Here is a 26,401-nt window from a genome sequence, read left to right as displayed (position 1 = left end):
CTCTTCTCTTCTCTTCTCTTCTCTTCTCTTCTCTTCTCTTCTCTTCTCTTCTCTTCTCTTCTCTTCTCTTCTCTTCTCTTCTCTTCTCTTCTTCTGGGGGTATTTCAAGACAGGTTTCTCTGTGTGGCCTTGGCTGTCCTGGAATTGCTTTGTAGACCAGACTGGCCTCGAACTCACAGCAAACTGCCTGACTCTGCCTCCCTGAGTGCTAGGATCACAGGTGTGCGCCACCACGCCTGACTTGAAACTGCTGATTCTTAATGGAATAAAATTTATGTGCAGATAGACCTTTGAAAAAATGAGATTTAAATGAGTTTTTTGAGATGATCACTTTTAATAATTAGAGCCCCAGGAAACTGCAAAGTCATTGTCAGGTGTGGGGAGTGCTGCATCCTCCTCTGTTCCCCACTGGGGTTCCCGATGCCTATTCCTGTGATAATGCTTGAGGAGACCGAGGAAGCAGTGCTTACTTAGTGGTTCCCACCTTATTTGCTCACAGCATAGCTATTGCTCTCCTGAGGAGGAACTCCAAGTTCTGAAATATTGTTTTAAGTTGCCAGTTGTTTACAGTTCACTGAAATTCTCCTTGTAATGGATAGTTCTTGCCTCAGTGGGTCCTCTCCTGCTTTCTAATAGGAAGGAAATTCACAGCTGAAGTAAATACTATATTGAGAAGATGCCTCAGAAGCTGCAGAACAAGGAAAGGAATAGAGCCGAGGCACAGAGAAGTCTTCATTTATTAATGGAATCTTAAGACCCCTGTAGGCCCCTATGCTCATAAACCACACTCTTGAATAGTTTCTGCCCTGTGATATGTTCCTCAGCTCTTCCTTACAGATAGTGTTTGATGAATGTCACAAAGCAAAAAACTTATGTCCTGTTGGATCTTCAAAGCCAACCAAGACAGGCTTGGCTGTTTTAGAGCTTCAGAACAAATTGCCAAAAGCCAGAGTTGTATATGCCAGTGCCACTGGTGAGTATACACTTAATCAGAATAATATGTGCACATTACTTTTGCAGCTATAATATCTTTGGGTGTTTGCCAGGTGCTTCTGAACCACGCAACATGGCCTATATGAACCGTCTTGGAATATGGGGTGAAGGAACGCCATTCAGGGAATTCAGTGATTTTATCCAAGCAGTGGAGCGCAGGTAAGGAGGCTTGTTGCACTCTTCTGCCAAATCTGTTGCTGTGTGGAAGTTTGCTTTGTTTATTGATAGTTACTGTGTTTTAATTTTGTTCAGAGGTGTTGGTGCCATGGAAATAGTTGCTATGGATATGAAGCTTAGAGGAATGTACATTGCACGACAGCTGAGCTTTACTGGAGTGACCTTCAAAATTGAGGAAGTTCTTCTTTCTCAGAGCTATGTTAAAATGTATAACAAAGCAGTCAAGCTGGTAAGAAATGTTTTGTCAGTTCTTTTAATGTGCCTGATAATTTTCTAAATGAGTCTTATCCATTGAAACATTTTCAACATACAAGAATGTATTGGGGCTATAAAACAAGAGGTAATGATCACAGTTGCTTATTTGACCAATGTCCTTATTTTCTGTTTTTATTTTATGTTCATAAATGACAACCATTATTTTAATTCAGACAATTCACAGTTACAGTGTTACCATATCCTAAAATGATGGCTTTAGATAGTGTACATTTTGAGTATGTACATTTATGAGCATCCAGAAAGTTGTCCAGAGACTCCCAAGTGACTGCATATTATTTTGGTTGTAGGAGTCACTTTTAATTTTTGTGAAGAGTCTCATTATGTCATTGTGGCTAGCCTAGAGCTCCCTATACTTTGTAGACCAGGCTGGCCTTGAACTCACAGAGCTCCTCATGCCTCCTGAGTGCTACGATTAAAGGCATGCACCAACATGTCTGGTTGAAAGGGTCATTTAAGTAATGACATTCAGAGATGTATGCAAAATGTTGTCTGTATTTTCAGTGGGTTATCGCTAGAGAGCGATTTCAGCAAGCTGCGGATTTGATTGATGCTGAGCAGAGAATGAAGAAATCAATGTGGGGTCAGTTCTGGTCTGCTCACCAGAGGTTTTTTAAGTACTTATGCATAGCATCTAAAGTGAAAAGGGTGGTGCAGCTGGCCCGAGAAGAGATCAAGAATGGGAAGGTAAGTTGAAGACTATCGTCTGTTCTCTGCTGGTTAGTTGTTGTAGAATGAAGTCTTCTATTTGAAATACTGTTTTGTTTTGTTTTTTGAGACAGGGGTTCTCTGTGTAGTTCTTCTAGAACTCATTCTGTAGACCAGACTGGCCTCAAGCTCAGTTCCACCTGCCTCTGCCTTCTGTGTGCTGGGATTAAAGGTGTGCACCACCACCTGCTTAGAATAGTCTTTGTTTGGTTGTTTTTTTTTTTTTTTTTTTTTTTTTTTGAGACAGTCTCAACATTGCTCTGGCTGTCCTGGAACTTTCTCTGTAGACCAGCTGGACTCAAACTCGCAGATATCTGGAGCTGGGATTAAAGGCATGCACCTCTATGCCTAGCTCTGAAATAATCTTTTAAGTGGATACTATTACAGTAAAGTTTTATTTTAATAAAATTTTAGTTTTAGTTTGGGTTTGAGATAGTTCTGTAACACAGGCTAGTATGATTTGATGGGTTGTCTAAGCTGAACTCACCATAGTAATCATCCTGCCTCATCTACCCAACTCCTAGGATTGCAGGTGTGAGAGTTTGAAATATTCATAAAAATCAGTTCTTTCATTCCCAGCTCTCTGGAGGCAGAGGCAGGTGGATTGTAGTGAGGATTTGAGATGTCCATTAAAATCAGTTCTTTATTAACAGCTCTTGGGAAGGCAAAGGCAGGTGGATCTTGTGAGTTCGAAGACAGCTTGCCCTACAGAGTAAGTTCCAGGTCAGCCAGGTCTGTCTTGAAAAAACAAATAAATGAAAAAAGCAACCAAAAACTTAAAAGTGCCAGGTAATTTGTGTATGTGTATAGTCCCAGCACAGAAGAGATAGAAAGTAGAAGATCTCAAACTCAAGGCCAGCTGTAGCTATATCATAGTTTGAATTGGGTTTCATGAGACTTTGTTTGAAGACAAAGTATGTGTACACACACTTGCACATACGTTTGTGTGTGTATATAAATATACAAAGAATGCTTGTTCAGAAACATCAGCATAGTATAACATAAAAATGCAGTGTAGTTTGTCCAACAGTGCTCTTTTCCTTCATAACTATAAATGTGGTTAATTACCCTAAGTGTGATTGCCTTGGTTGTTTATATATCTGCTTAAAACAAAGGGTTGCTAGTGGTGATGCATACCTTTTAACCCAGAGTTTGGGAGGCAGAGTCAGGGAGAGCTTGAGTTCAAGGACAGCCAGTGCCATAGAGATAGATAAAAACACACACACACACACACACACACCACAAACCACAAAGCATTATAAATTTCATGAGGTCAGAGACATTTGTCATGTTCTCTATTATACATTTCCTCTAACTTTCTTTTTGGGAATGGGAGTAAGACAGGGTCCCTACATAGCCCTGCTGTTCTGAAGCGTACTCTGCAGAATAGGCAGGTCTTGAATGTACAGACATCTGCTTGCTTCTGCCTCCTGATTGCTGGCATTAAAGACAGGTGCTGGGGATTAAATTCCTGACTTTCTCCACTTCTTGACATATCATACCTCATATAGAATAAATGAAGCCCAAACTAATATAATGGGTTATTTAAAAAATTTATTTTTTACTAGATATTTAACATGTTCTTTGGTATAGAACCATAACATGTGACTTATAATTATGTATTTTGTGTTTTTCAGTGTGTTGTAATTGGTCTACAGTCTACAGGAGAAGCTAGAACTTTAGAGGCCTTGGAAGAGGGTGGAGGAGAACTAAATGATTTTGTTTCAACTGCCAAGTAATTTTTTAAAAATCTTCTTCTTGAATGTTAAAATAATGAACCGTTAATATTCCCCCCTCCTTTTTTTTGGTTTATCTCTATCATCTTTAAAAGTTCTTATCTGAATTTTTACAGTTTTCTGCTTTCCTTCATTATACTAAATTATGTGGAAAATGATAGGTAGATCACTTGTAATTCTGAAATGTTGTGCATTTTGGCAACTTTACATAGAGTATTTGGATTAACAGAACTGGCTTTTGTTTTGTACATCTTGAAGCTTGTTTAACTTCAGATTTAGTGCTGTGTGAAATGACCATAGTTTTTTAAGTGGCACATTGTTTGTTATAATGTAATAAATTGTGCTCTAAGCATTTGGTACTGGGGAATGGAAAGATGGCTCAGTGCTTAAATCTATACTGCTCTCCTAGAGGATCTGTCTTCAGTTCCCAATACCTATTTATAACTCTTAGCTCCAGGGACTCTATACCCTCTTCCTATCTCTGAGGGCACCTGCACTACCTGTACATCATATCCATAAGCAGAGGCACATAAAGTGGACATTAAAATTGCAAATCCCAAAAGCTGTTAATTGAATACCAGACTTAGTGCCACCTGCCTTTGTTTCTAGCACTGGGGAATGAGAGGCACACAGGTCTCCTAGAGTCCAAGGCCATCCTGGCCTCCATAGTGATCCCTGTTAATTCAGGGGGCTGGAGAGATGGCTTAGAGTTTAAGAGCACTCACTGCCCTATTCTTGGAGTGGACCTGCCACCCACATGGCTCCTTTCAACCACCTGTAACTCCAATTACAGGGTATCTGACACCCTCTTCTGGCTTGGAGGCCGGTGAGCACGCGTGTGGTTCACAGACACACATGAAGGCAAATAACCATACACATAAAAATAAATAAATAAATAAACAATTAAAAAAATTTTTTTTAGAAAATGCTAAGTCAGCATGATAGCTTTGAGGCTGTCCTTCTAATCCACTTTGGGGGACACAGTGGTCTGAGGACTCCTGTCACTGAAAATGGCTTATGAAGTATGTTTCTGTTTTGAATTATTAAGAAACTTGCCACTTATGCCAGACAGGGTGCCACATGCCTGTAATCCTAGCACTCTGGGAGGCAGAGATAGGTGGATCTCTGAGTTTGAGGCCAGCCTGGTTTACAAAGTGAGTCCAAGGCTACACAGAGAAACTCTGTCTCGGGGAAAAAAAGAAGAAACTTTCCACTCTTCACATATGAAGCTACTGAGCAATTAAAGTGACTGTATAGTAGGTACATTTATGTTGTTAGTGTGAAACTCTTCAAGTTTCAAAGACAGTTTATAAAAATTTAGCACATCTTACTGATTACACACTGAAGCCTCCTTTTGAGGTGAGTAAGCATATTACTGAAATTAGTTTCAGTAACCTCTTTCTTGAGTTCCTTTTCTGTAACGGTCTTGCTATATATTCCAGGCCAGTCTTGAACTGTGGGCTAAAGCCATCTCCTGCCTAAGCCTCCCTCCGTAGTTGTGATTATAGTCAAGTACTGTTGTACCTACCTTAAGCCCTTTAGTTTCAATAGCTTTTTGTGTATGGGTACTCTGTGTATGTGTGTGCACCTGTGGCAGTGCATACAAATGAGTGTGCAGTACATGCTCCTGTGTACATCCTTGTAGACAGCATACTGTCTACAAGTAGGAGCAGTAGTAGTGAGTTGAATATCCCACTATTGAGAGAGGGTCTCTGAACTAAAGCCCTGCTATTTCAGCTAGACTGACTGGTTAGTGAGCTCTCAGCATCTGCTGTCTCCACCTCACCCAATGCTTGGATTACAGGCATACAGAGCCATGCTATGCTTTTAATTTGTTTGTTTGCTGGGGATTTGAACTCTGCAAGCTCTTATCCACTGAGCCATTTTCCCAGTTCCTGTCCCATTGTTTAATGTAAGCACTAAAAAGTATAAAAGATGGGTTTGTGTCTTATATAATGCTACTGGACAGGCTTCTCTTAAAATTCATTTGAGCTGAGTTATGAATATTTCTTAAAATTGAATAATTTGTTCTTTCAAATATCTTTAGTAATACTTATGTCAATAATGTAAGTAATGAGAATGTATTTTACTTTAAGTAAAGTCATTTCATAAGACTTTAAGATGTGAAGTAGTAAGGTTCACTGCTTTTTTCCTACAGAGGGGTATTACAGTCACTCATTGAAAAACACTTCCCTGCTCCAGACAGGAAGAAACTCTATAGTTTGTTAGGAATTGATTTGACAGCTCCAAGTAACAACAGTTCACCAAGAGATAGTCCTTGTAAAGAAAATAAAGTGAAGAAGCGGAAAGGTGAGTGCTTTTCTTTAAGTAGTTGATACTTAAAGTGCTGTTGGGCTGAGTTTTAATGTAGCTGTGATTGTGCTCCTCTTCCCCTTCTCCCTCCCTCCTTCCTTTCTTTCTTCTTCACCTTTTGCTCAGTGCTCTGAGTGAATGCACAAGTGCTCCCAACTTGCGTTAACTGGTTACTCTGTCTAGCACTTAGGAAATCGGAACCTTTCAGCCTTGTGGGAAGGTTAGGGTTGTTGTCCTAGGCTCACTTAGTCCTTGTGCTGTTTAGTGAACATGGACTTGGCTGCTCAGTGCACCATCCTCCCACCCTGTTTTTCATAGTACTGGATAGTGTTTCCCTGGGGTTATAGACTTCATGTTTGCCTTGCTAGTTAGGCTTAAAAGGCCTTGCTTAGTGTAGTTCTTAATTGTTAGGAAGTGTATTCACTCATTTTTGTTAATCAGCTTGTGATATTGTAAACTAAAATTTGCGATTGGGTGTTTTCTGTGCTGTTTGACTTTCAGAAGTTTTAGATTCTGATACAAAGGTTTTGATGCTCCCGTCCCTTCAGGGTGCTGGCCTCTTGCCTTAGCGTACCCAATACACCTACAATGCCATAGGCTCTAAATAGTGACTGACACTGTGTAATTTCAGACGTGACAAGATGCACATTCTTTATGTTTTCTAGTATGTTTGCTTTTGGCTTCACATGTGTCACTGTGAATGTGGAGGTTAGAGGACAATGTGGAGGAATTGATTCCCTCTTTTTACCATGTAGGTTTTGGAGTCCAACTTAGCTTTCCAAGCACTCTGTTTGTGGAACCATTTCAGTGGTTCTCATATTTGTAATGTGCCTGAAGCGAGTGGGCTACTACCACTGTAACAACTTGCGTGTTTTAATTGAGTTGCACATGAAGTAATGGTTTTCTGTGATCAGTAGTGTCTTAGAGTAGCTGACATGCTGCTGGATCATAAGAAGTTAGGTTTTCTCTGTTATGTTCTATTAATAAGAGAGCCTCTTAGAGTTTTGATTTTAGTTTCTGAGTATTCCCAGTCTGTTTTTTTAAATAGTACATAATTCAAACCACCAACTTATTCACCTTTAAAAATGGGATTTTTATGGGCTGGAGAGATGGCTTAGCAGTTAAGAGCACTGGCTGTTCTTCCAGAGGACCTGAGTTCAATTCCCAGCACCACATGGTGGCTTCTCAACCATCTGTAATGGAATCTGATACCCTCTTTTGCTGTGCATGAAAACAGTGCTCACACACATAAAAATAAATAAATAAATAAATAAATAAATGAATGAATAAATAAATAAATATTACAATGAGATTTTATGTATTAGTATATCTTGTCTGTATCTCTCTCCAACCCCCCCTCTTTTTTTTTTTTTTTCCTTCAAGACAAGATCTCATTATGTAATCCTAATGTGTCTAAAACACTATTTGTAGACAAGGCTGACTTTGAACTGAGACCTGCCTTTGTCTGCCTCCCAAGTGCTAGGATTAGAGACTTGTGCCACCATACCTGGCTTACATGTTAATTTTTCTAGGTATTTCATGTCTTGTTCTAGTTCCTCTTGTTCTTCTCAAAACTACTTACCAGGTAATTGTGTGACTTAGATTCTGTTTGCAAATTTTATGCATGCATATAATATGGTTTGATCCAGCTCCTCATTTTCTATCAGTTTTGAGTTTGTAGTTTCTAGTTTCTTGTTGAGTAGCTGACCATAATTGAATTCCTGGTTCTTGTGTACTTGCTTTGTTTTTCACATAAATATTCTTGCTCTCTGCACTTCTCACTAGACTTAACTCACAAACTAAAACAGGATACCATAGTTCTTCGGTAACACTGAATTTAGGCTGGGCAGTGGTGGCACACCTTTAATCCCAGCAGTGGAGAGGCCTATAGTGTCTACAGGCTAATCTCTGTGTTCGAGCCTAGCCTGGTCTATAGACTGAATTCTAGGATAGCCAGGGCTACACAGTGTAATCTTGTTTCAAAAAAGGCATTGATTTTCTAGCTAACTCTTGTTTGGGTCTTGAGGGTAGGTGAAGAAATAACACGAGAAGCCAAAAAAGCACGAAAAGTTGGTGGCCTTACTGGAAGCAGCTCTGATGACAGTGGAAGTGAGTCTGATATCTCTGACAATGAAGAAAGCGACTATGAGAGCTCTAAAAACATGAGCTCTGGTGATGATGACGATTTCAATCCCTTCCGAGATGAGTCCAGTGAAGACAACGAAGACGGTGAGTCGCAGGAGCGTTGCATGTAAGCAGAAGGGTACTTAGCTGCTGGGGCTGGGAAATAGAGACAGGAGGAAGTCTGTGAGTTTTAGGCCAGCCAGGGTTACACAGTGAGACCATGTTTCAAAAACAAGAAGTAAAACCTTTTCTTGGTGCTGGAGGGATGGCTCAGTGGGTAAGAATTCGTACTGTTCTTGCAGCGAGCCTGAGTTCACATTCTAGCATCTAAGCCTGAGAACTTGTAACTCCCTGAACTCCAGCTCCAGGGGCATTTGACCTCCGTAGACAACTGTGTTTTTGTGCACAAACCTATATACACAGACTGATGAAATAAGTCTTTCGAAAGTAAATATACTGTTATTTGTTTGTTTGTTTGTTTATTTATTTATTTATTTATTTATTTATTTATTTATTTATTTATATTTAGTATTTGTGACTGGGCAGATTCAGATCTTTACTGAGTGTAGAACAAGTCTTGAAGAGGTTTGAACCTAAGAGATGAGCTCAACTGGATGCAGTGATGTACACCAGGAAGGAAGAGGAAGAAGGGTCTCTGAGTTTGAGGCCAGCCTGTTTTACAAAGCCTGTCCAGGACAGCCAAGGCTACACAGAGAACCCTGTCTTGAGAAAAAAAAAAAAAAAAAAAAAGCTCAGCTTTGTGCTTTTTCCCAGTTTTTTTTTGTTGGGGTAGAAGAAGGACTTACTATGTAGCCCTGGATGATGTAGAGCTGAGTATTGATGGGGATTTTCTGTGAGTCCCATCCTTGTGCCCCACTATTCCTGAGTTCTAGCATGGTGGGTTGTAAGCGCAGGCCCACCATGCCTAGTTTGTGTGGTTATATTTAATTTAACAGTATAGAATGGTAGTTCCCTGTGTGTGAATGAATGAACTGGGCACTGCTGGTTGGCAATACTTTTACAAGTAGTCAGTAAAACCAAATTTACCTCCTTTAAAGAGTGTGTATTAGCTGGGTGTTGTGCCGCATGCCTGTAATCCCAGTACTTAGGGAGGCAGAGGCAGTCATGTTTCTGTGAGTCCGAAGCCAGTCTGGTCTACAGAGTGAGTTCCAGGACAGCCAAGGTTACACAGAGAAACCCTGTCTTGAACAAAGAAACAAACAAAAAAGTGTGTATTATTTGATGCATATTTGCCTTATGTTTTAGATCCTTGGTTAATTAGGAAAGACCACAAGAAAAGCAAAGATAAAAAAAAGAAGAAAAGTATTGATCCAGATTCCATTCAAAGTGCCTTGTTAGCATCAGGTCTTGGGTCGAAGCGGCCTAGTTTCTCCTCTGCACCAGTTATCTCTCCTGCTCCCAACAGTGCACCAGGTACCATAAAGACACTTCTGTTTTGGATGTGTGATTTATGTAAATCAGGTATTGAAATATGACTGATTGACAGATATTCTTTATTAGCCAACAGTAACACCAACAGTAATAATAGCCTTATAACCAGTCAAGATGCTGTTGAAAGGGCACAACAGATGAAGAAGGACCTGCTTGATAAACTAGAAAAATTAGCTGAAGACCTCCCTCCTAACACCCTGGATGAACTTATTGATGAGCTTGGTGGGCCCGAAAATGTAGCAGAGGTATGCTGTGCTCCTTTTTGATAACATTTTATTTCCTTTTTAAATCCTGTGACATGAATATCCTGTTTTTCTGTACAACTTAGATGCCTTGTACTGCTCCCATTCTTTTGATATGACTACAAAAGTTCTGTCCTCAATGTCTGATTGCTTGCCCCGTGCCTGGTTCCTCTCTTGTTGTGCAGCTTCTGTGACTGTGGCCATGTACCAGTTTTTCTCATGTTGCAAATGTGTGTTTTTGATCCCAGTGCCAGCTTGTATCTCTCATGTTTCATGCTCCTAGCCAGTTTCCTTAAAATTGTGTTGCTGTTTATTTCTCAGATGACTGGCCGCAAGGGTCGAGTGGTGAGCAATGATGATGGAAGCATATCTTACGAGTCAAGGTCTGAGCTTGATGTGCCTGTGGAAATTCTAAACATCACAGAGAAGCAGAGGTTTATGGATGGAGATAAGGTATTTTTTCCTGAGATGCTTTTTGGTAGAAGGCAACTGCCTATATATTCCGCTTCTGCTGTAGAAGGATCTGCTTTCCATTTCTCTACACCCACAGAATTTGTTATATGCCTGTTCTATTTTTTATTAGTAATTGTACTGATTATTTTACATACTTTAGTTATTTTAGGTTGACTGTAGTACAGATTCTGTATGGTATACTAGAGCATTGTTCTTGTTATTTATGAGAACATTGAACGCACAAGCCAGATGAGGTGGTGCACCTTGGATATGTAGGCAGGAGGATTGGGCTCTCATTCTTCTTGACTACATTCAGTTGTATGAGGCCTTGTCTGAATAATTAGATAAAGAGTCATAGGGATACCTATTCAGATACCTTAATCTGAATATAAACATAGTGACTCATTGTAGTGATTTCTGTCATCTTTTCCCTCTCTTCTTCCCTTTACTCTTTCTTGGTATTAGTTACTTTTACATAGCTGCCATTAGATATCCAACAGAACACTTAGGACTGAAGATTATCTTGGCTCATGATGTCATACTTTTAGCCTGTTGTGAAAGGAAGGATATGAGGAACAGCTCTGTTCATGTTGTGACAATGAGTGGAAACAGAAAATGGGAGCACAAGAAAGGTTTGAGGCAAAACAGAGCTCAAAGGATTTGTCCCCAGTGATGTCTTTGCTTCAACTAGACCCCACTTCCTACCCTTCCTTACCTTTAAAATGCCATTATATTGTAACTCTAGCAAGAGAATAATCTGTTGGCTAGTGTAAAGTCTTCAAGATTTCATTAGCTTTGAGATAGTTTCACTAGTCATGTATCAGCTGATAGTGAAAATGAGCTGTTAGCATAATGTCATGACATCTGGTGCCATTGAATTTTGAACAATATTAAAGAATGTTGCTGGGGATGGGGCCCTGGAGAGATGGCTCACCGGTTAGGAGCACTGCCTGTTCTTCCAAAGGTTCTGAGTTTAATTCCCAACAACCACATGTTGGCTCACAACCATCTATAATTAGATCTGGTGCCCTCTTTTGGCATACAGGTATACATGCAGGCAGAACACTGCAAACATGAGGGGGCGTGAATAAATAAATAAAATCTTAAAAACAAAACAAAAACCATCGCTGGATATTAATTGCACACACTTTTAATCCCAGAGCCCAAGAACTGAAATCGGCAGGTCTCTGTGAGTTGGAGGCCAGCTTGATCTACAGAGTGAGTTCCAGAACAGCCAGGACCATATAGAGAAACTCTGTCTCAACAAAACAAAAGAAAGAAATGCTTAGAAGGAGATTGTGCTGGAGCATAAGGAGTTCAAGGCCAGGTGCAGCTCTCTAGTGAGACCCTTGATAAAAATAAAACTACAAGATCCCTAAGTGTTCAGATAAATGGTGTCCTTTGGGTTTTTGGCTTGGTTTCGTGCCTTTGCATGTCAACCATGTATGGTTTATGGACTCTGCATTCATATCTTATACTGAAGACATTTTGAACACCTAGGACCTTTAGATTCTTTTTATTTTGTATCTTTTCTCTTGTAGGATTTCTAAGCACCTTCTCTGTTACTGTGCTTTTCTCTAAACACTGGAGCCTCCTGCATGAGTTTTCTCAAACCTTAGGAGTCTTAGATCCATTCTTACCCATCTGCTTCTGCATTTTGCTTATGACAGTTTTGAAAGAAATAGAATTTTTTTTTTTTAACGACTTGTGTTGCCAGGGAATGATGGTGTACACTTTTAATCCCAGCACTGAGGAGGCAGGGGCAGGCGATCCCTGTGAGTTCCAGGCCAGACTGTTCTATAAAGCAAACCCAGGACACCAAGGCTGCACAGAGAAACCCTGTCTCGAAGAACAAAACAAAAAAAGATTTATACCATCACACACGCTTTTGTGTATGAGTGTTTTGCCTTAGTATGAATACATACACCAAGTGTGTTCTGGGTGCTTTGGGAGACCAGAAGTCAACGTCAGAGCTTCTGGAATTGTAGTTAGAGTTTAATGTGATTATCTCATGAATCTATTTCATGCAGGAAAGCGATTTTTCAAAATCAGTGGATTGTTAAATCATATTTTTCAGAAATTATTACTTTTTTTTTTTTTAATTGTGTGGATGTATGTCTGTGGGCAGGCATGCCATGCCATTTGTGTAAAGGTCAAAGGATAACTGGGAGTCAGTTCTCTCCCTTTGTTATATTGCATCCTGGAATTGAACTCAGGTTATTATACTCTGCAGAAGTTGCTTTTATCTACTTAACGGTTTAAACCAGATAGATACTACTTCTTTGATGTATGTGTTTTTGTGTTGGCTAAGAGTGTGATAGCACATGCCTGTAATTTTGGAGCCCTTGAGGCTGAGGCAGGTGGATCCTGAGTTTTAGGCTAGCTTTGCTTACATAGACTGTGTCTCAAAAGATTTTTTTTTTTTTAAATAGGGTTTCTCTTTGTAGCCCTGACTGTCCTGGACTTTGTAGACCAGGTTAGCCTTGAACTCACAATAGAGACCCACATGCCTCTGCCTCCCCAAGTGCTGTAGGATTACAGGTATGGGCCACTCTGCGCAGCTTCAAAAGATTGTTTAAAAGGAGAAAAAGAAGTTCATGCCTTTTCTAACCTTCTCTCCGTCTCCTCTTTTCCCCTCCTTTTTCCTCAATTTTCCTTCCCTGAGATGGGACCTGATTGTTCTACCTAGACTCTTCTCAAGTGTCCTAGTTTCAAGGCATCCTTCTGCCTCAGCCTCTGGAATAGATGGGACCACTATTCTTGTCTTTTTTCAGTGTGGGTCTTGCTATGCAGCCCAGGATGGCTTTGAACTCGGCTTTCCTCCTGCCTCAGTCTTCTACATACTGGGATTACAGGTGTGCACATCATGTTTGCATGCTAGTTAGGTAAGCATTCCACCTGGGAACTGCATTTTTGCTCCCCTTAAGTTATGATTGGTGGTGGCAATAAGGCCTTCCTTTGCTATGCAAGCATTGGAAGACAAGACACACCGCCGTGTCTTCTTCAAAAACTGTTTCCTGTACATTAATTAGATGTCTACCATCTATGCTTCATTGGCTGCGGCTTGCCTTTATGCTCATTCTTAGTAGTAAGGGACACTGAGGCAGCTAATTTTGACTCTGGGTAACTATGTCTAGCTTACGCAGGGCATCTTTCTACTGTGAAGAGAGAGTAGAGTACATAGAGTATTCACTGGTCCCTGAAGGAAGTTCTCTAGAACACCAGTCCTCTGTGTCATGCTCAGAGGTGATTTTTGTTTCTTTCTTTTTTTCTATTTGATATAGAATATTGCTATTATCTCAGAAGCTGCCAGCTCAGGTATTTCATTACAAGCAGATCGAAGAGCTAAAAATCAAAGGCGAAGAGTTCACATGACTTTGGAGTTACCCTGGAGTGCAGATCGGGCAATTCAGCAATTCGGTAAGTGTCTCCCTTTCATCTCACTGGGGATATACTTGTATCTCTGTATAGAGACACCATAGGCCAGTGGAATTCTTAGTTTCTACATTGCAAGTGTGTTCTCTATACACTGTGCTGTGCAATGGATTATGAATTCCTTTTTGCCTGTTTCAAATGGTGTTGAGGATTACACAGGGGACCTGGCCTCCCAGAACAGGCTTCCTTGGAAGTATCTTCATTGTAGATTTGTACACTGTGTGGATCTGTGAGAACAGGCAACTATTTCCATGGTCATTTCAGCCCTCTAGTAGCTGCATGCAGGGTATAGTACATGATCCAGTGACCTGATGATCCACATGTGACATCCAGAGTGGCAGTGTAGTAACACTGGTTAACCAAACGGTGGCAGCACTTGGACGTTTTTGGTGGGTTCTGTTCCCTGAGTAGTGATGCTAATTATGTTAAACTGTTGTTCTGGAGAGATATGAGAAGGTTTGTGTTATCTTTACTTTCTTTCTTTCTTTTTTTTTTTTTTTTTTTTTTGAGGGTATTTTGTTGTTAGATCAGTACCAGCTTAGCCAGGCTGATGTGCAGGCTTGTCCTCTCAGCACTGATTGGGAGACACAGAAGTACCAGGTATTTAAGGCCTGACTTAGCTGCCTAGTGAATTTGAAGCCACCCTGGACTACATGAGACCTTGTCTCTGTATTTTTTAGTGTGAAAGCTAGGAATTAGATCTCAGAATAGCCCATCTCAACCTAATGAACATAATCAGTGAGCTCTACAAATGCTCATTACAGGAAGAACACACAGATCAAACCAAGTGACTGCTCCAGAGTATGTCTTTTTGATTTCGGAACTGGCTGGAGAACAGAGATTTGCATCTATTGTTGCTAAGAGACTTGAGAGCTTGGTAAGTTTTTGAGTTGTGTTAGAGGTACATCACAGATGATCTGTGTTAGCTGACTTATGGGAAAAATTGATGACCATGAGTTCTCTGTTTTGCCAGGGGGCACTTACACATGGTGACAGAAGAGCAACAGAATCTAGAGATCTGAGCAGATTCAACTTTGACAACAAGGTACATTTCAGCATTTTAACGATGTAGAAATTTGTGGTATGTGCAGTGCCAAAAGGGAAACTGATGACTGCTAAAAACTAAACACTTGCTGTTAGCTTTGCCGTGTATAGCTTCATGTGAGATGGGATTTCACACATCATTAGGTCTGTACACACATCTTTTATTTCAGTTGGAAAACGCTACTAGAGTATTTGGAAAGGCATTAAGAATGAGTTAGGGGGGTTGGGGATTTAGCTCAGTGGTAGAGCGCCTGCCTAGCAAGCACAAGGCCCTGGGTTCGGTCCTCAGCTCTGGGGGGAAAAAAAAAAAAAGAATGAGTTAGAAATAAAAGCAGTCATTAATGTATTGAATGCTATTTGTAAAGGCACAGATTAGATAGTCTTAAAAGTATGTGTATTATTTCTGAATGTTCGATACAGTTATAGTTTTATTTAAGTGGATTAAAAAAATAGCCAAATGTTGAAGCTGGTTAAAATATTTTTTTTTTATTACAGTATGGAAGGAATGCTTTAGAAATTGTTATGAAATCCATTGTAAATTTGGATTCTCCTATGGTGTCACCACCTCCAGACTACCCTGGAGAATTCTTTAAAGGTAACTTTATAATTATAACTGGTACACTGTATGCATTTCATGTTTGAAGGCCTGGTTTCCAACCCCATTATCAGACTAGGCATGGTAGTGTATTCCAGCAATCCCAGAACTTAGCATGGTGAGGCAGAAGAACCTTGTTGACTTTAGGGCCAACCTATGTAGTAAGACCCTGCCTATAAAAAAAAAAAAAGATAAAATTAGCCAGGTGGTGGTGGCTTACACCTTTAATACCAGTACTCAGGAGGCAGAAACAGGTGAATCTCTTTTAAGTACAAGACCCTGTTAACTTATTCTGTATATCTTTGTTAGAGACCATATACACCCTCCTACCCCCGCCTCTTTTTTGTTTCTTTGTTTTCTCACTGCTTATAATTGAAGTTGGTTTTGTGCCTACTATGCCAGTTCTGTCAAGCCACACAGTGATGCTGCATGCCTTAAATTCCAGCACTCGGAGCCAGAGGCAAGTGGATCTCTGGAGCTACACAGCTTCTGCAAGGACTGCTTGAAAAAACCCTGTCCTGGTGGTGGGGAGGGAATTCCATCAAGTTTGTAGGGCGTGTTGGCTGCTTATTCAACACTTACCTTTTTGCTGTACTTTGCAGTAGTTCTAGTTAGTTCTTTACTCTAATCCATGGCCGCCTGCCTTCTCCTCTCCTGCTCCGTCTCTTACCTTTCTCTCTTCTCTCTCCTCCCACGATCCTGTCTTCCAAGCCCTTGAACCTTACCTTTGCCTACCACACTTATGCCCTGCCCACTTGTAGGCATTTATTTAGCAGATCAGGGTACATGAACGTGAGTTTTGTATACATGAGTGCTTGCTCGTAGAACAGTGAGAATCTCAGGCGGCAAGCTTTTAACTGTTGAGGTAGGGTTGTGTGGTCAGTGTTCACAAGCATGTTTGGAGGTCAGAGGCTTACCAGCAAGCATCCTCACCTACTGAGCCATCTTGACAGTTGTGGTTCAGTTTTTGAGAAACAGTGTAACCCAGGTTGGGCTGGAGAGCATGCTAAACTTTTCACTTGAAGCTTTTCTCCTGCCTCAACCCCTCGAGTCCTTGGTGAAGCCATGAAAGATAAAGGGGTTTCAATGGTTCGATCTCCAGTATTAACAAAAACACCATAAAACAGACAAATTAGACACGGTCGGTTTAAGGTTTGGTTATTTAGGGTTTTGGAATGGATAATTATTAGGTACTTCAGTTACCAATTCATTTCAGATGATTGGAATAGAGCAGCATCACATAGGTTAAATCTTCCGTTTTTTTTTGGGGGGGGGTTGTTTCTTTTTTTTGGATAGGGTTTCTCTGGCTGTCCTGGAACTCACAGAGATTTGCCTGCCTCTACCTCTTTGAGTGCTGGGGGTTAAAGGCTTGCGCCACTGTCACCTGGACAGAAGTTAAATCACTTTTTATTTGAAATTGTTTCTTCTTTTTTTTTTTAATTAAAAAAAAAATTTACATTGGTGTTCTGCCTCCATAGGTGTCTCTATCAGGGTTTCAGGTCTTCTGGAACTGGAATTACAAATAGTTGTAAACTGCCATGTGGGATTTGAACCTGGGTCTTTTGGAAGAGTAGCCAGTGCCCTTAACTAACACTCAGTGAGCCATCACTCTTGCCCCCATAGGTTAAATCTTTTTATTTTTTGTTAAATCTTAATGCTAGAACTAATCTTGTTTGATTAACATGTCATTGAGTCATTTGCATTTTCATAATTTTGATTTCTTACAGATGTTCGCCAAGGACTGATAGGAGTGGGCCTGATTAACGTGGAAGATCGCTCGGGAATTCTTACTCTTGACAAAGGTAATGTCACTGTATGTGCTAATGGAGCCTTCTTCATGCTGTTGTGCACTAAAGGAACCTCAACTCAGATGTATGTGTGTGTGCTTGTGAACGCCTGAGCATGACTTTGAGGAAGTCTGCTTTTTTCCTTGCACCTTGCTTTTGAAACAGTCTGTTTCTGTTTCTGTACTCACTCTTGTAAGCCAGTTGGCTCGTGGGTTTGTGGGTGAGTTATCTGTGTCTCCGTCCCTGCCTACTGTAGAATTGCTTGAACTACTGACAGGAGCTACTGCATCTGGCTTTTTAAAAGTGCTTGTTGTGGTGATCGAATTCATCAGGCTAAGATGGCAAGCACTTTGATGAGTTGAATCATTGAACCAGCTCTGTCATTTGTATTTTTGTGACACAGTCACACTCTTGCTTAGATTGGCCGTATTACACTCATGGCAATGCTTTTGCCCTAGCCATCCTAGTACTGGGCTTACAGGTAGATCTAGAATGTAACCCAGAGCCTTCTGTATACTAATAAAATGCTGTTCCGCTGAGTCGTCTGAGCCCTCTTTGGTCTTTTTGTTGCTTGTTTTTCTTTTATTTTTTTGAGACAAGGTCTCTGTGTAGCACTGGCTCTCCTTGAACTTACTTTGTAGGCCAGGATGGCCTGGAAGTCACAGAAATCTACCTGCCTCTAGGCCTTCTGAATGCTGGAACTGAAGATGCCACACCAGTTTGAAGCCCTCTTTGTACTTTGTTGTTTATTTGCTCCTTTATTTTTAGCACGTTTCTGTTCATAGGAATTGTTAAAAAATAAGCATCCAGGTGGCTGGAGATATGGCTCAGAGGTAAAGAGTGGTTCTGCTGGCTGCTCTTCCGGAGGTCCTGAGTTCAATTCCCAGCAACTATGTGGTAGCTCATAACCATTTATAATGAGATATGATGCCTTCTTGTGGCATACAGGCAGAATACCATATACATAATAAATTAATAAATAAATCTTTAAAAAAAATAAACATCCATACAAATGGAACAGGTAAGAGTTGGAAAGGATGGCAGGGCAGGGGGAAAAGAAAAAAGTTCCACATTCATCCTATGCTGGTTCTCATGATCTCCCAGAGAAGTGTACTCAAAACTATGTTCCAAGCAAGGTTGTGGATACCTTTAATCCCAACATCAGGGGAGGCAGAGGCAGGTGGATCTCTGAGTTCAAGGCCAGCCTGGTCTACAGGGTGAATTCCAGGACAGCCAGTACTGTTCCACAGGGAAAAAAAAAAAAAAAGAAAAGAAAAAAGTTATTCCAGCAGGCTCCCATTTGGGCTCCAAGCAGTTTCCTTAGATCCCTAACGGTGTCATTACTTTTGTATTCACATGGACGATATTACCTAGATGGTTATTGGCAGTGACCTTAATTATTGTGGCTAGAGCTTGAATTGCCTTAAAGCTACTGAAATAATCCCTCCTCCCCCCCCCTTTGTTTGTTTCTTTCTTTCGCTCATTTATTTGGTATTTTTATTTATTGAAATAAGGTCTTTCTTGTGTATCTTTGGCTGTTCAGGAACAGCTGGTAGACTCGCTGTTATTGGTTTCTTTGAATGACATCCACCTGCCTTTGATCTTAAGTGCTCCTCTTTATTTTGGAGACAATCTCACTGCATGTGCCAGGTTCACCTTTAACTGTGTGTAGTCTAAGCCATGAACCTGTGGCCTTAGTCTGCTGAGTGACTGGGATAAGCATTGTACCCTTGGACCAGGCCTTTAGTAGATCCCTAAGCTCATACTATAACTAGCCCTGGCTACAGATTTGATCAGCCTGGTCAGGGGTTGTTCTTCTGTTTTGTCTTGTGTTTTTGACCGAGTGTCACAGTGTAGTCTGTGTTAGGATTCAATGTTACCAATGCTGGCCTTGAAATTGCAGCAGCCCTCCTGCCTCATCTTCCCAAGTGTTCAGATTACAGGTATAATCTGAGTTACCTTGTCTGGCTAAGGTTTAAGGAAATGATGAATCTATGGGCTAAACTGGTTGCACAGTAGTTAACGGAACTTGCTATCCTAGTCAAAGACTGGAGTTGGATCCTCAGAACTATAATTTACATTGGCTATTAATATCTGAGTCAGTTCTTCCTGCCATGTGGTTCTTGACTCTAACCCATGGCCGTCTGCTTTCTCTTTCTCTCCTGCTGTTTCTTTCCTTTCTCTCTTCTCTCTCCTCCCACGATCCTGTCTTCCAAGCCCTTGAACCTTACCTTTGCTTACCACACTTATGCCCTGCCCACATGTAGGCATGTATTTAGCAGATCAGGGTACACGAATGTGTGTTTTGTATACATGAGTGCTTGCTCGTAGAACAGTGAGAATCTCAGGGCAAGCAATTGACATCTGAATACAAAGCACCGGCCCCTACCTTAACAACAATCAACTGTAATTCTGTCTTCAAGAGATCTGACAGCCTCTCTGGCCTTTGAGGATGCTTGGGCTCTCGTGCACGTACTCCCAGACAGACAGTACACATAAATTAAAATAAGTTTTTTAAAAGTTATCTGAATGCAAAATCAGACTTCAGACTTGAAACCAAAGCTCCAAGCATTCCAAGTTCCAGGGTTGAGTCATTATTGTAGCAGTAGAATTTGGAGTTAAAAGTCTGGTGTTGGGAAACTGAGTGTGGTGGTATAAACTGTAATCAATCCCAGCATTTGGGGAAATTGAGATGGGGATACAAAGAAACCATGTCTTGAGAAACCTAAATAGGGCTGGAGGGATGGCTTATATCAGTTAAGAGTTCCAGTTAAAACACCCGTACGTGGAAGATAAATATACGTTAAAATAAATTTAAAAGACTTGATATTGGTGAACCAATGTGCTCCTGTGCTAAATTATATTCATGGAAAAGTAGACGGTACAGAAAGTTAGTTTGACTGTCTTGTGAGCTTATCCTGCCTTGCAGGTGGCCGAAGTTTGAAAGAGGTTGGTAACATACTGCGGCCCTGCTATAAGTGCACTGCAGAAGCTGGGGAGAGGTCCAGACCCGAAGTCACACTTTGAAGGTTCACTTAGCTGAAAATAAATTTAACTTACCGTGGGTATTCATGGAATTTTTCTTATCTTGTCATTGCAGACTATAACAATATAGGAAAGTTTTTAAACAGAATTCTGGGCATGGAGGTGCATCAGCAGAATGCATTGTTTCAGTATTTTGCAGACACACTTACTGCAGTTGTTCAGAATGCAAAGAAGAATGGAAGATATGACATGGGAATCCTAGGTGAGTGTGGACACTTGTACTCTCTGTGCTCTTGGTCCAGAGTGTTTCTCCATTTACATATTTCTGTTTGTTTCTGAAGATCTGGGTTCCGGAGATGAAAAGGTGAGGAAGAGTGATGTGAAGAAGTTTCTGACTCCAGGATACTCAACCTCTGGCCATGTAGAGTTATACACAGTAAGTCTGGATTTGTACATACTCTGTACTGGTATCCACACACATGAGCTCCATTTAAATCTCTGCATGTCTTTCACAGATTAGTGTGGAGAGGGGAATGTCCTGGGAGGAAGCAACCAAGATTTGGGCAGAGCTGACAGGACCAGACGATGGCTTTTACTTATCATTGCAAGTACGAATTGAATTTTCTCCAAAGTGTTACCAAGAATGCTTTTTCTTGCTTATTTTTGTAGCTTCGTGGTTTTGGTTTTCTTTCTTTTTCCTTTGTTATCGTTGTCGTGTTTTGTTTTGTTTTGTTTTGTTTTGTTTTTTTGAGCTAGCTCTCACTGTGTAGCTATGTAGCTATGCTGGCAAACTCTGTCAGTTTTAGACTAGCCTTGAATTCACAGTGCTCACTCTGCATCAGCCTCCTCAGTACATCATCATGCCTGGCTCACCTTAACCACTAAATTTTTTATTAATTTATATCAGTGTGCTTGCCATATCCGGCTGCACAGAGGGAAAAAAAATCAAAAAAACCTTAAAAAAATTTTCAACTTGTTTACTGTGATTCCATATGTAAAAAACAGAAGAAGCAAAACTGTCTTCAGTCAACACTTAACGCTTATTCTGTGGAGGGCTCTGTGGATGGGAAGGGGCTTAAAATTCATACCTCTGGCCAGAAGCTGTTCTCAGTTGATGGTTGCGGGAGGAAGAGGCAACTAATAGATTGTCCACACTCCAGTAGATAGGCCCACACTCGTATACATTAGGATATGGACGCTGGGTAAAAAAACAATAAGGCATAAAGTTGAGAAGGGGAATGTTTTGCATTGGCTAGGTGAGTGGCGGGTTGTTAGGGGAGAATAGAGGTGGTTATAATTAGAGTACATTATATACATATAGTCTTTATTTTATTTTATTTATTCATTATTTATACAGTATTCTGCCTGCATGTATGCCTGCATGCCAGAAGAGGGCGCCAAATCTCATAGATGGTTATGAGCCATCATGTGGTTCCTGGGAGTTGAACTCAGGACCTTTGGATGTATAGCCAATGCTCTTAACCTCTGAGCCATCTCTCCAGCCCCTATACATATATTCTTAATCAGAGCTGGCTCACTGCCAGTGGCCAACTGTGAAATCAAATACATGCAAATAATGTATTATGGACTATGCAGACTGTATTTATGTTTTAAGAAATTCTGTGAGAACAACTTGGAAAAATAGAGGCCATGAATTTGAGAGAAAAGTAATTAAATAAATACACATACACAAGAAGACATCTGTGGAGACAAGCATAGGAGTTCACATAGGAGGTTGAAGTAGAAATACCCTAAGTTCAGCGCTAACATGGGCTACATGGTGAGTTCCAGCCATGGTAGGAGGTCTCAAAAATAAAAAAGCAAAAAACTGCTATGACCCTTAATTTATGAGTCTTTACCCAGAGTTAACCAAGTGGCCTCTCAGGACATGTGGACTTAGATGATTAGATGGTGTATCTTTTGCATTAGTGAATTTGTTGTTGTGATGTTATAATAGAATATTTTTAATTATTTAGGCTCAAATTCTTACTTTTTTTTTCTGTTCTTTCAATAGATAAGAAACAATAAAAAAACTGCCATCTTAGTTAAAGAAGTAAACCCTAAGAAGAAACTATTTTTAATTTACCGACCAAACACTGGGAAACAACTCAAATTAGAAATTTATGCTGATCTGAAAAAGAAATACAAGAAGGTATTTTCTCACTTGTACATTGGACTGTGTCAGTGCGTACTTCATGATAGGGAACTAGGTCTTCCAAGTTTCTGGTTTCAAGGATGATAATTTTTGAACAATAGCAAATCTTATGTACGGCTATTACAGTTCTGGTGTTCCTGCCTGTTGAGACAAACAAAATGGGCATGTGACCCTTAATGCCCAGAACACAGTGCAGTGCTTTAGTAAGGGACAGTTCTTCCAACCAGCTTTTGATTTGTCATGAGTATCTTGCATGTTTTTATCTTATAAATTTCCAGAAAATAGTCTGTTTTTCTCAACATTACTTCTGTACTTTCTAGAATGTATTGCCTTAACTTTCTGGGCACTCTCATTTGGAAGTAACTATATTCAACGAGCTGTCTGCAAAGCTCATTCCAAGAGGAGCCTTAGTTACCTTGGTGGTTTTCCCATGCTGCTGTCATCAAGGGCTCCGCTTCCCCCTGAAGATGATGATGATGATGACGACGATGACAATGACGACAGTCTCTTCTCTTGTGTTAGTGTCTAGGTCAGGTGTCCAGTTGTCATAGTGTGTTGTACTTTGTCTTTGCAGGTAGTTTCTGATGATGCCCTGGTTCACTGGCTGGATCAGTATAACTCCTCTGCAGACACCTGCACTCACGCGTACTGGTTAGTGCTTCTGTGTTGCTGCACTTAAGTATAATCGAGGTTTATGTTTTGTATTTTGAGACAGGGTTTCTCTGTGTAGCCCTGGCTGTCCTGGACTCACTTTGTAGATAGGTCTGCCTTCCCATGTGGAGATGCGCCTGCCTCTGCCATCTGAGTGCTGGGATTAAAGGCGTGTACTACCACCATCTACTTGTGTAATCAAGATTTAAAGACACCTTTTTCTTTTCTATGTTTTGGGGGAAGGGATGCTGATTCTCACTATGTATCCTTGTGATCCTCTTGCCTCTGCCTTCCAAGTTCAAGAATGGTAGGCCTGAGCCTCAGTGCCTGGATAAACACATTTTCATTATTTCTGAAAATGCAATTGTGAGTAAATCAAGTTGACTATTGGTAAGCACAGTTCACTTCATCAGAATCATATTTAGAGACATGTCATGATAGTTAGTGCCTGTAATGCTATACTTGGGAAGTTGAAGATCATCCTCATCTTTCCTGTAATGCTATACTTGGGAAGTTGAAGATCATCCTCATCTACACAGGGAGTGGAGTCCAGCCTGGGCTACATTGAGACCCTAACAGCCTATTAAGGCTATCCCTCTGCTAGAACTTACATCTCACTGCACTGTTTTCGTTTTCCACATTCTCCTCTCATCCCCCCCCCCCCTTTTTTTTTTGTGAGGCACAATCTCTACCCCAGTCCAAGCTAACCTGGAAACTTACCTGTGTAGCTCAGGCCTACACACTGAGTACTGGCATTGTAGGTACTTGCACCTATATTCATATTGCTTTCTCTTTGGCCTTTTTTTTTTTTTTTTTTTAAAGAATTGTTCGTTATGTGTATAGTGTTCTGCCTGCATGTTCACTTTCATGCCAGAAGAGGGCCCCAGATCTTATTACAGATGGTTGTGAGCAACCATGTGGTTGCTGGGAATTGAACTCGGGACCTTGGGAAAAGCAGTCAGTGCTCTTAACCTCTGAGCTATCTCTCCGGCCCTCTCTCTGGCTTTTAAAAACAAAAACAAACACTCATTCCTTCGGCCTGGTGGTTCATGATTATAGCTCCATCACTGAGGAAAATTCAGACTTGAGGCCAGAGTGTGCAAGACCTTGCCTCAAAGCCACCAAATGAAAAGAAACAAAAAGGGGCCTTGAGAGCTGGCCATGATGGCCCACATCTTTAATTCCAGGAAGCAGAGGCAGGGAGGTTTCTTGAGTTCCAGGCCACCCTGGTCTACAGAGTGAGGACAACCAGGACTACACAGAGAAGTGGTGTGTGAGACTGGAGAGATGGTTCAGTGGTTAAGAATATCTTCTGTTACTCTAGGAAACCCAAGTTCCTAGCACCCATGTCAAGTGAGTCAGCTACTTATAACTTAGACTAGCTCTAGTGGGTCCCTTGCCTTCTACAGACATGTAGCCAGTGGTTCACTGACACAGTGCAATCATAACACCCATACACATGAAACTAAAAATACGTAAACTCTCAAGGTTTAAAGACATAAGTGCTGTGTGCATGTTTATGAGGACACTTGTATGATGTTGATGTGAGGCACACATGGGTTGCTCAGAGGATAGCTCTGCTAAGTTGGTTCTCTTCTTACCTAGCTTATGTAGATTCTGGAATCGAGCTCAGGTCACTGGGTAGCCAATGCTACCCAGTGTAATACCCACCTCCACTCACCTGTTTTGTGTTTCTTACATTAAATTTATGTTGCTGTGATGGTGACTCAAGATACATTTATCAATGAATTGGGAAATGGTTTGACTGTACTATGACCTCATTTTTTCTGAGTTTCTGAATCTGTGGCTTGCGTGCTGTGGTTATTGGGCCTTTCTTTCTAGTTAGACTTGAAGCAGACACTAGTGATTCAGTGATACAGCATCAGCTGGTGGGTGGTTTTCACAGCAAGCACTATCATGTGAAACAGGGTATTGAAGTATGAAAAGTTTGTAGATAGTAGCATCAGTAACCCCATGTGCAGGTAGGCTGTACCAGTGCACAGCTGAACTTGCAGCAGTGATATGACACCCTAGTTTTTGGAAGGATAGCCCAGGAAGCCTGAAGGGTTTTCTAGGAAAAAAATCAAGAAATATGGCTGGGCTTTGCATTTTACATGATTGTATGCATGTTTCTGTACATATTTTTTTCTCCTATGTTTTTTAGGCGTGGCAATTGCAAAAAAGCAAGCTTAGGATTGGTATGTGAGATAGGTCTCCGATGCCGAACGTACTATGTGTTATGTGGCTCAGTGCTGAGTGTCTGGACAAAAGTGGAGGGTGTTCTGGCCTCTGTCAGTGGCACAAATGTGAAAATGCAGATAGTGCGGCTAAGAACAGAAGATGGACAACGGATTGTAGGTGAGCTTCATTTTTTCCTTTGGTTGTGGGGAAAGAATCCGCTCCTACCCATTATTACCACTATTCATTCTGACATCTGAGATTTGTTGCATATTTCTTTCACATCTGTATTGAGCATAGATCAGACTTTTAACTTTACAAGCTTGCGAGCAGTTAAACCTGGTTTTTGGCTTCAAACTCCGGCTACCCGGCTGTCTCTTCCAGGTGCCGGAATTACAGGCAGGTGCCATAATAGCCAATTATACTCAGCCTTGCAGTGGACATGGTGATGGCAGTAGTTGCCCTACGATTGTCTCTGGTGCTGCTCTCAGCTCCTCTTACCTCTTACCCACTGCTGCTCGCTGCTCTGGGGATAACCTAACTCTTCTCTCTAGCTGAGGCTGTGCAGTCTCAGGCCACAGCACAAAGGAGAGCTTTGAGTCCTTCCGAATCTAGAACAGCAGGCTAACTCAGACCACCCTGTGGTCAACTCTGGATGTCCTACGATTGAGCTAGTTGTTAAACTATTCCTTCCTGACAACATTTCTGTGTAGTGGGGAGACTTGATAGGCCTGCTTGCCAGCTAGTAAACTTTATTTGAACCCAGGTAATTGTGGTTGTGAAAATTTCATATAAACGAGTTTCCAGCTTCTAGCTTTTAAAAAAAAGAAAAGGGCACTTAGTTGCTGCATTGAGTTCTGATCCGCCATAGGACAGAACTGAAATTACTTTAGCTGGGACTTGTGCCTCCAATTGCTCTCATATTCTTTGTGTCTATCTCTACCTTTCCTGCTGTCTAAGATGTCCATTTCACCCTCTGTCTTAGAGTCATTTTTCACCTTATTGAGCAGCAGAGGGGCTGATGTCTGAGAGGTTTATGAAGCTAAATGGTGTACGTGGGAAAGTGCTGTACTACACTGTTATTTTCATAAAACTGCTTT

The 26,401-nt window shown here is 40.9% G+C and overlaps 1 protein-coding gene across 2 annotated transcripts in view; it reads left to right on the top strand.

Moving 5' to 3' along the window:
• Positions 1-26,401, top strand: part of Sbno1 (strawberry notch homolog 1) — a 56,010-nt gene that overhangs the window by 27,600 nt on the left and 2,009 nt on the right. For both annotated transcript variants that reach the window (XM_055605774.1, XM_055605773.1), the window contains exons 11-31: positions 838-973; positions 1,047-1,152; positions 1,246-1,399; positions 1,948-2,130; positions 3,789-3,886; positions 6,046-6,197; positions 8,232-8,429; positions 9,591-9,758; positions 9,846-10,021; positions 10,340-10,471; positions 13,756-13,891; positions 14,671-14,783; positions 14,880-14,951; positions 15,446-15,545; positions 17,273-17,347; positions 20,433-20,579; positions 20,659-20,753; positions 20,833-20,925; positions 22,332-22,469; positions 23,047-23,123; positions 25,288-25,481. In XM_055605774.1, the coding sequence (XP_055461749.1) occupies positions 838-973; positions 1,047-1,152; positions 1,246-1,399; positions 1,948-2,130; positions 3,789-3,886; positions 6,046-6,197; positions 8,232-8,429; positions 9,591-9,758; positions 9,846-10,021; positions 10,340-10,471; positions 13,756-13,891; positions 14,671-14,783; positions 14,880-14,951; positions 15,446-15,545; positions 17,273-17,347; positions 20,433-20,579; positions 20,659-20,753; positions 20,833-20,925; positions 22,332-22,469; positions 23,047-23,123; positions 25,288-25,481 (2,743 nt within the window). The remainder of the gene's footprint in view (positions 1-837; positions 974-1,046; positions 1,153-1,245; positions 1,400-1,947; positions 2,131-3,788; positions 3,887-6,045; positions 6,198-8,231; positions 8,430-9,590; positions 9,759-9,845; positions 10,022-10,339; positions 10,472-13,755; positions 13,892-14,670; positions 14,784-14,879; positions 14,952-15,445; positions 15,546-17,272; positions 17,348-20,432; positions 20,580-20,658; positions 20,754-20,832; positions 20,926-22,331; positions 22,470-23,046; positions 23,124-25,287; positions 25,482-26,401) is intronic.

The sequence above is a fragment of the Psammomys obesus genome, unplaced genomic scaffold (genome assembly GCF_907164565.1).
Source record: "Psammomys obesus unplaced genomic scaffold, mPsaObe1.curated_primary_1811, whole genome shotgun sequence".
Classification (NCBI taxonomy): Eukaryota; Metazoa; Chordata; class Mammalia; order Rodentia; family Muridae; genus Psammomys; species Psammomys obesus.
This window is presented reverse-complemented; position numbering and strand designations above follow the sequence as displayed.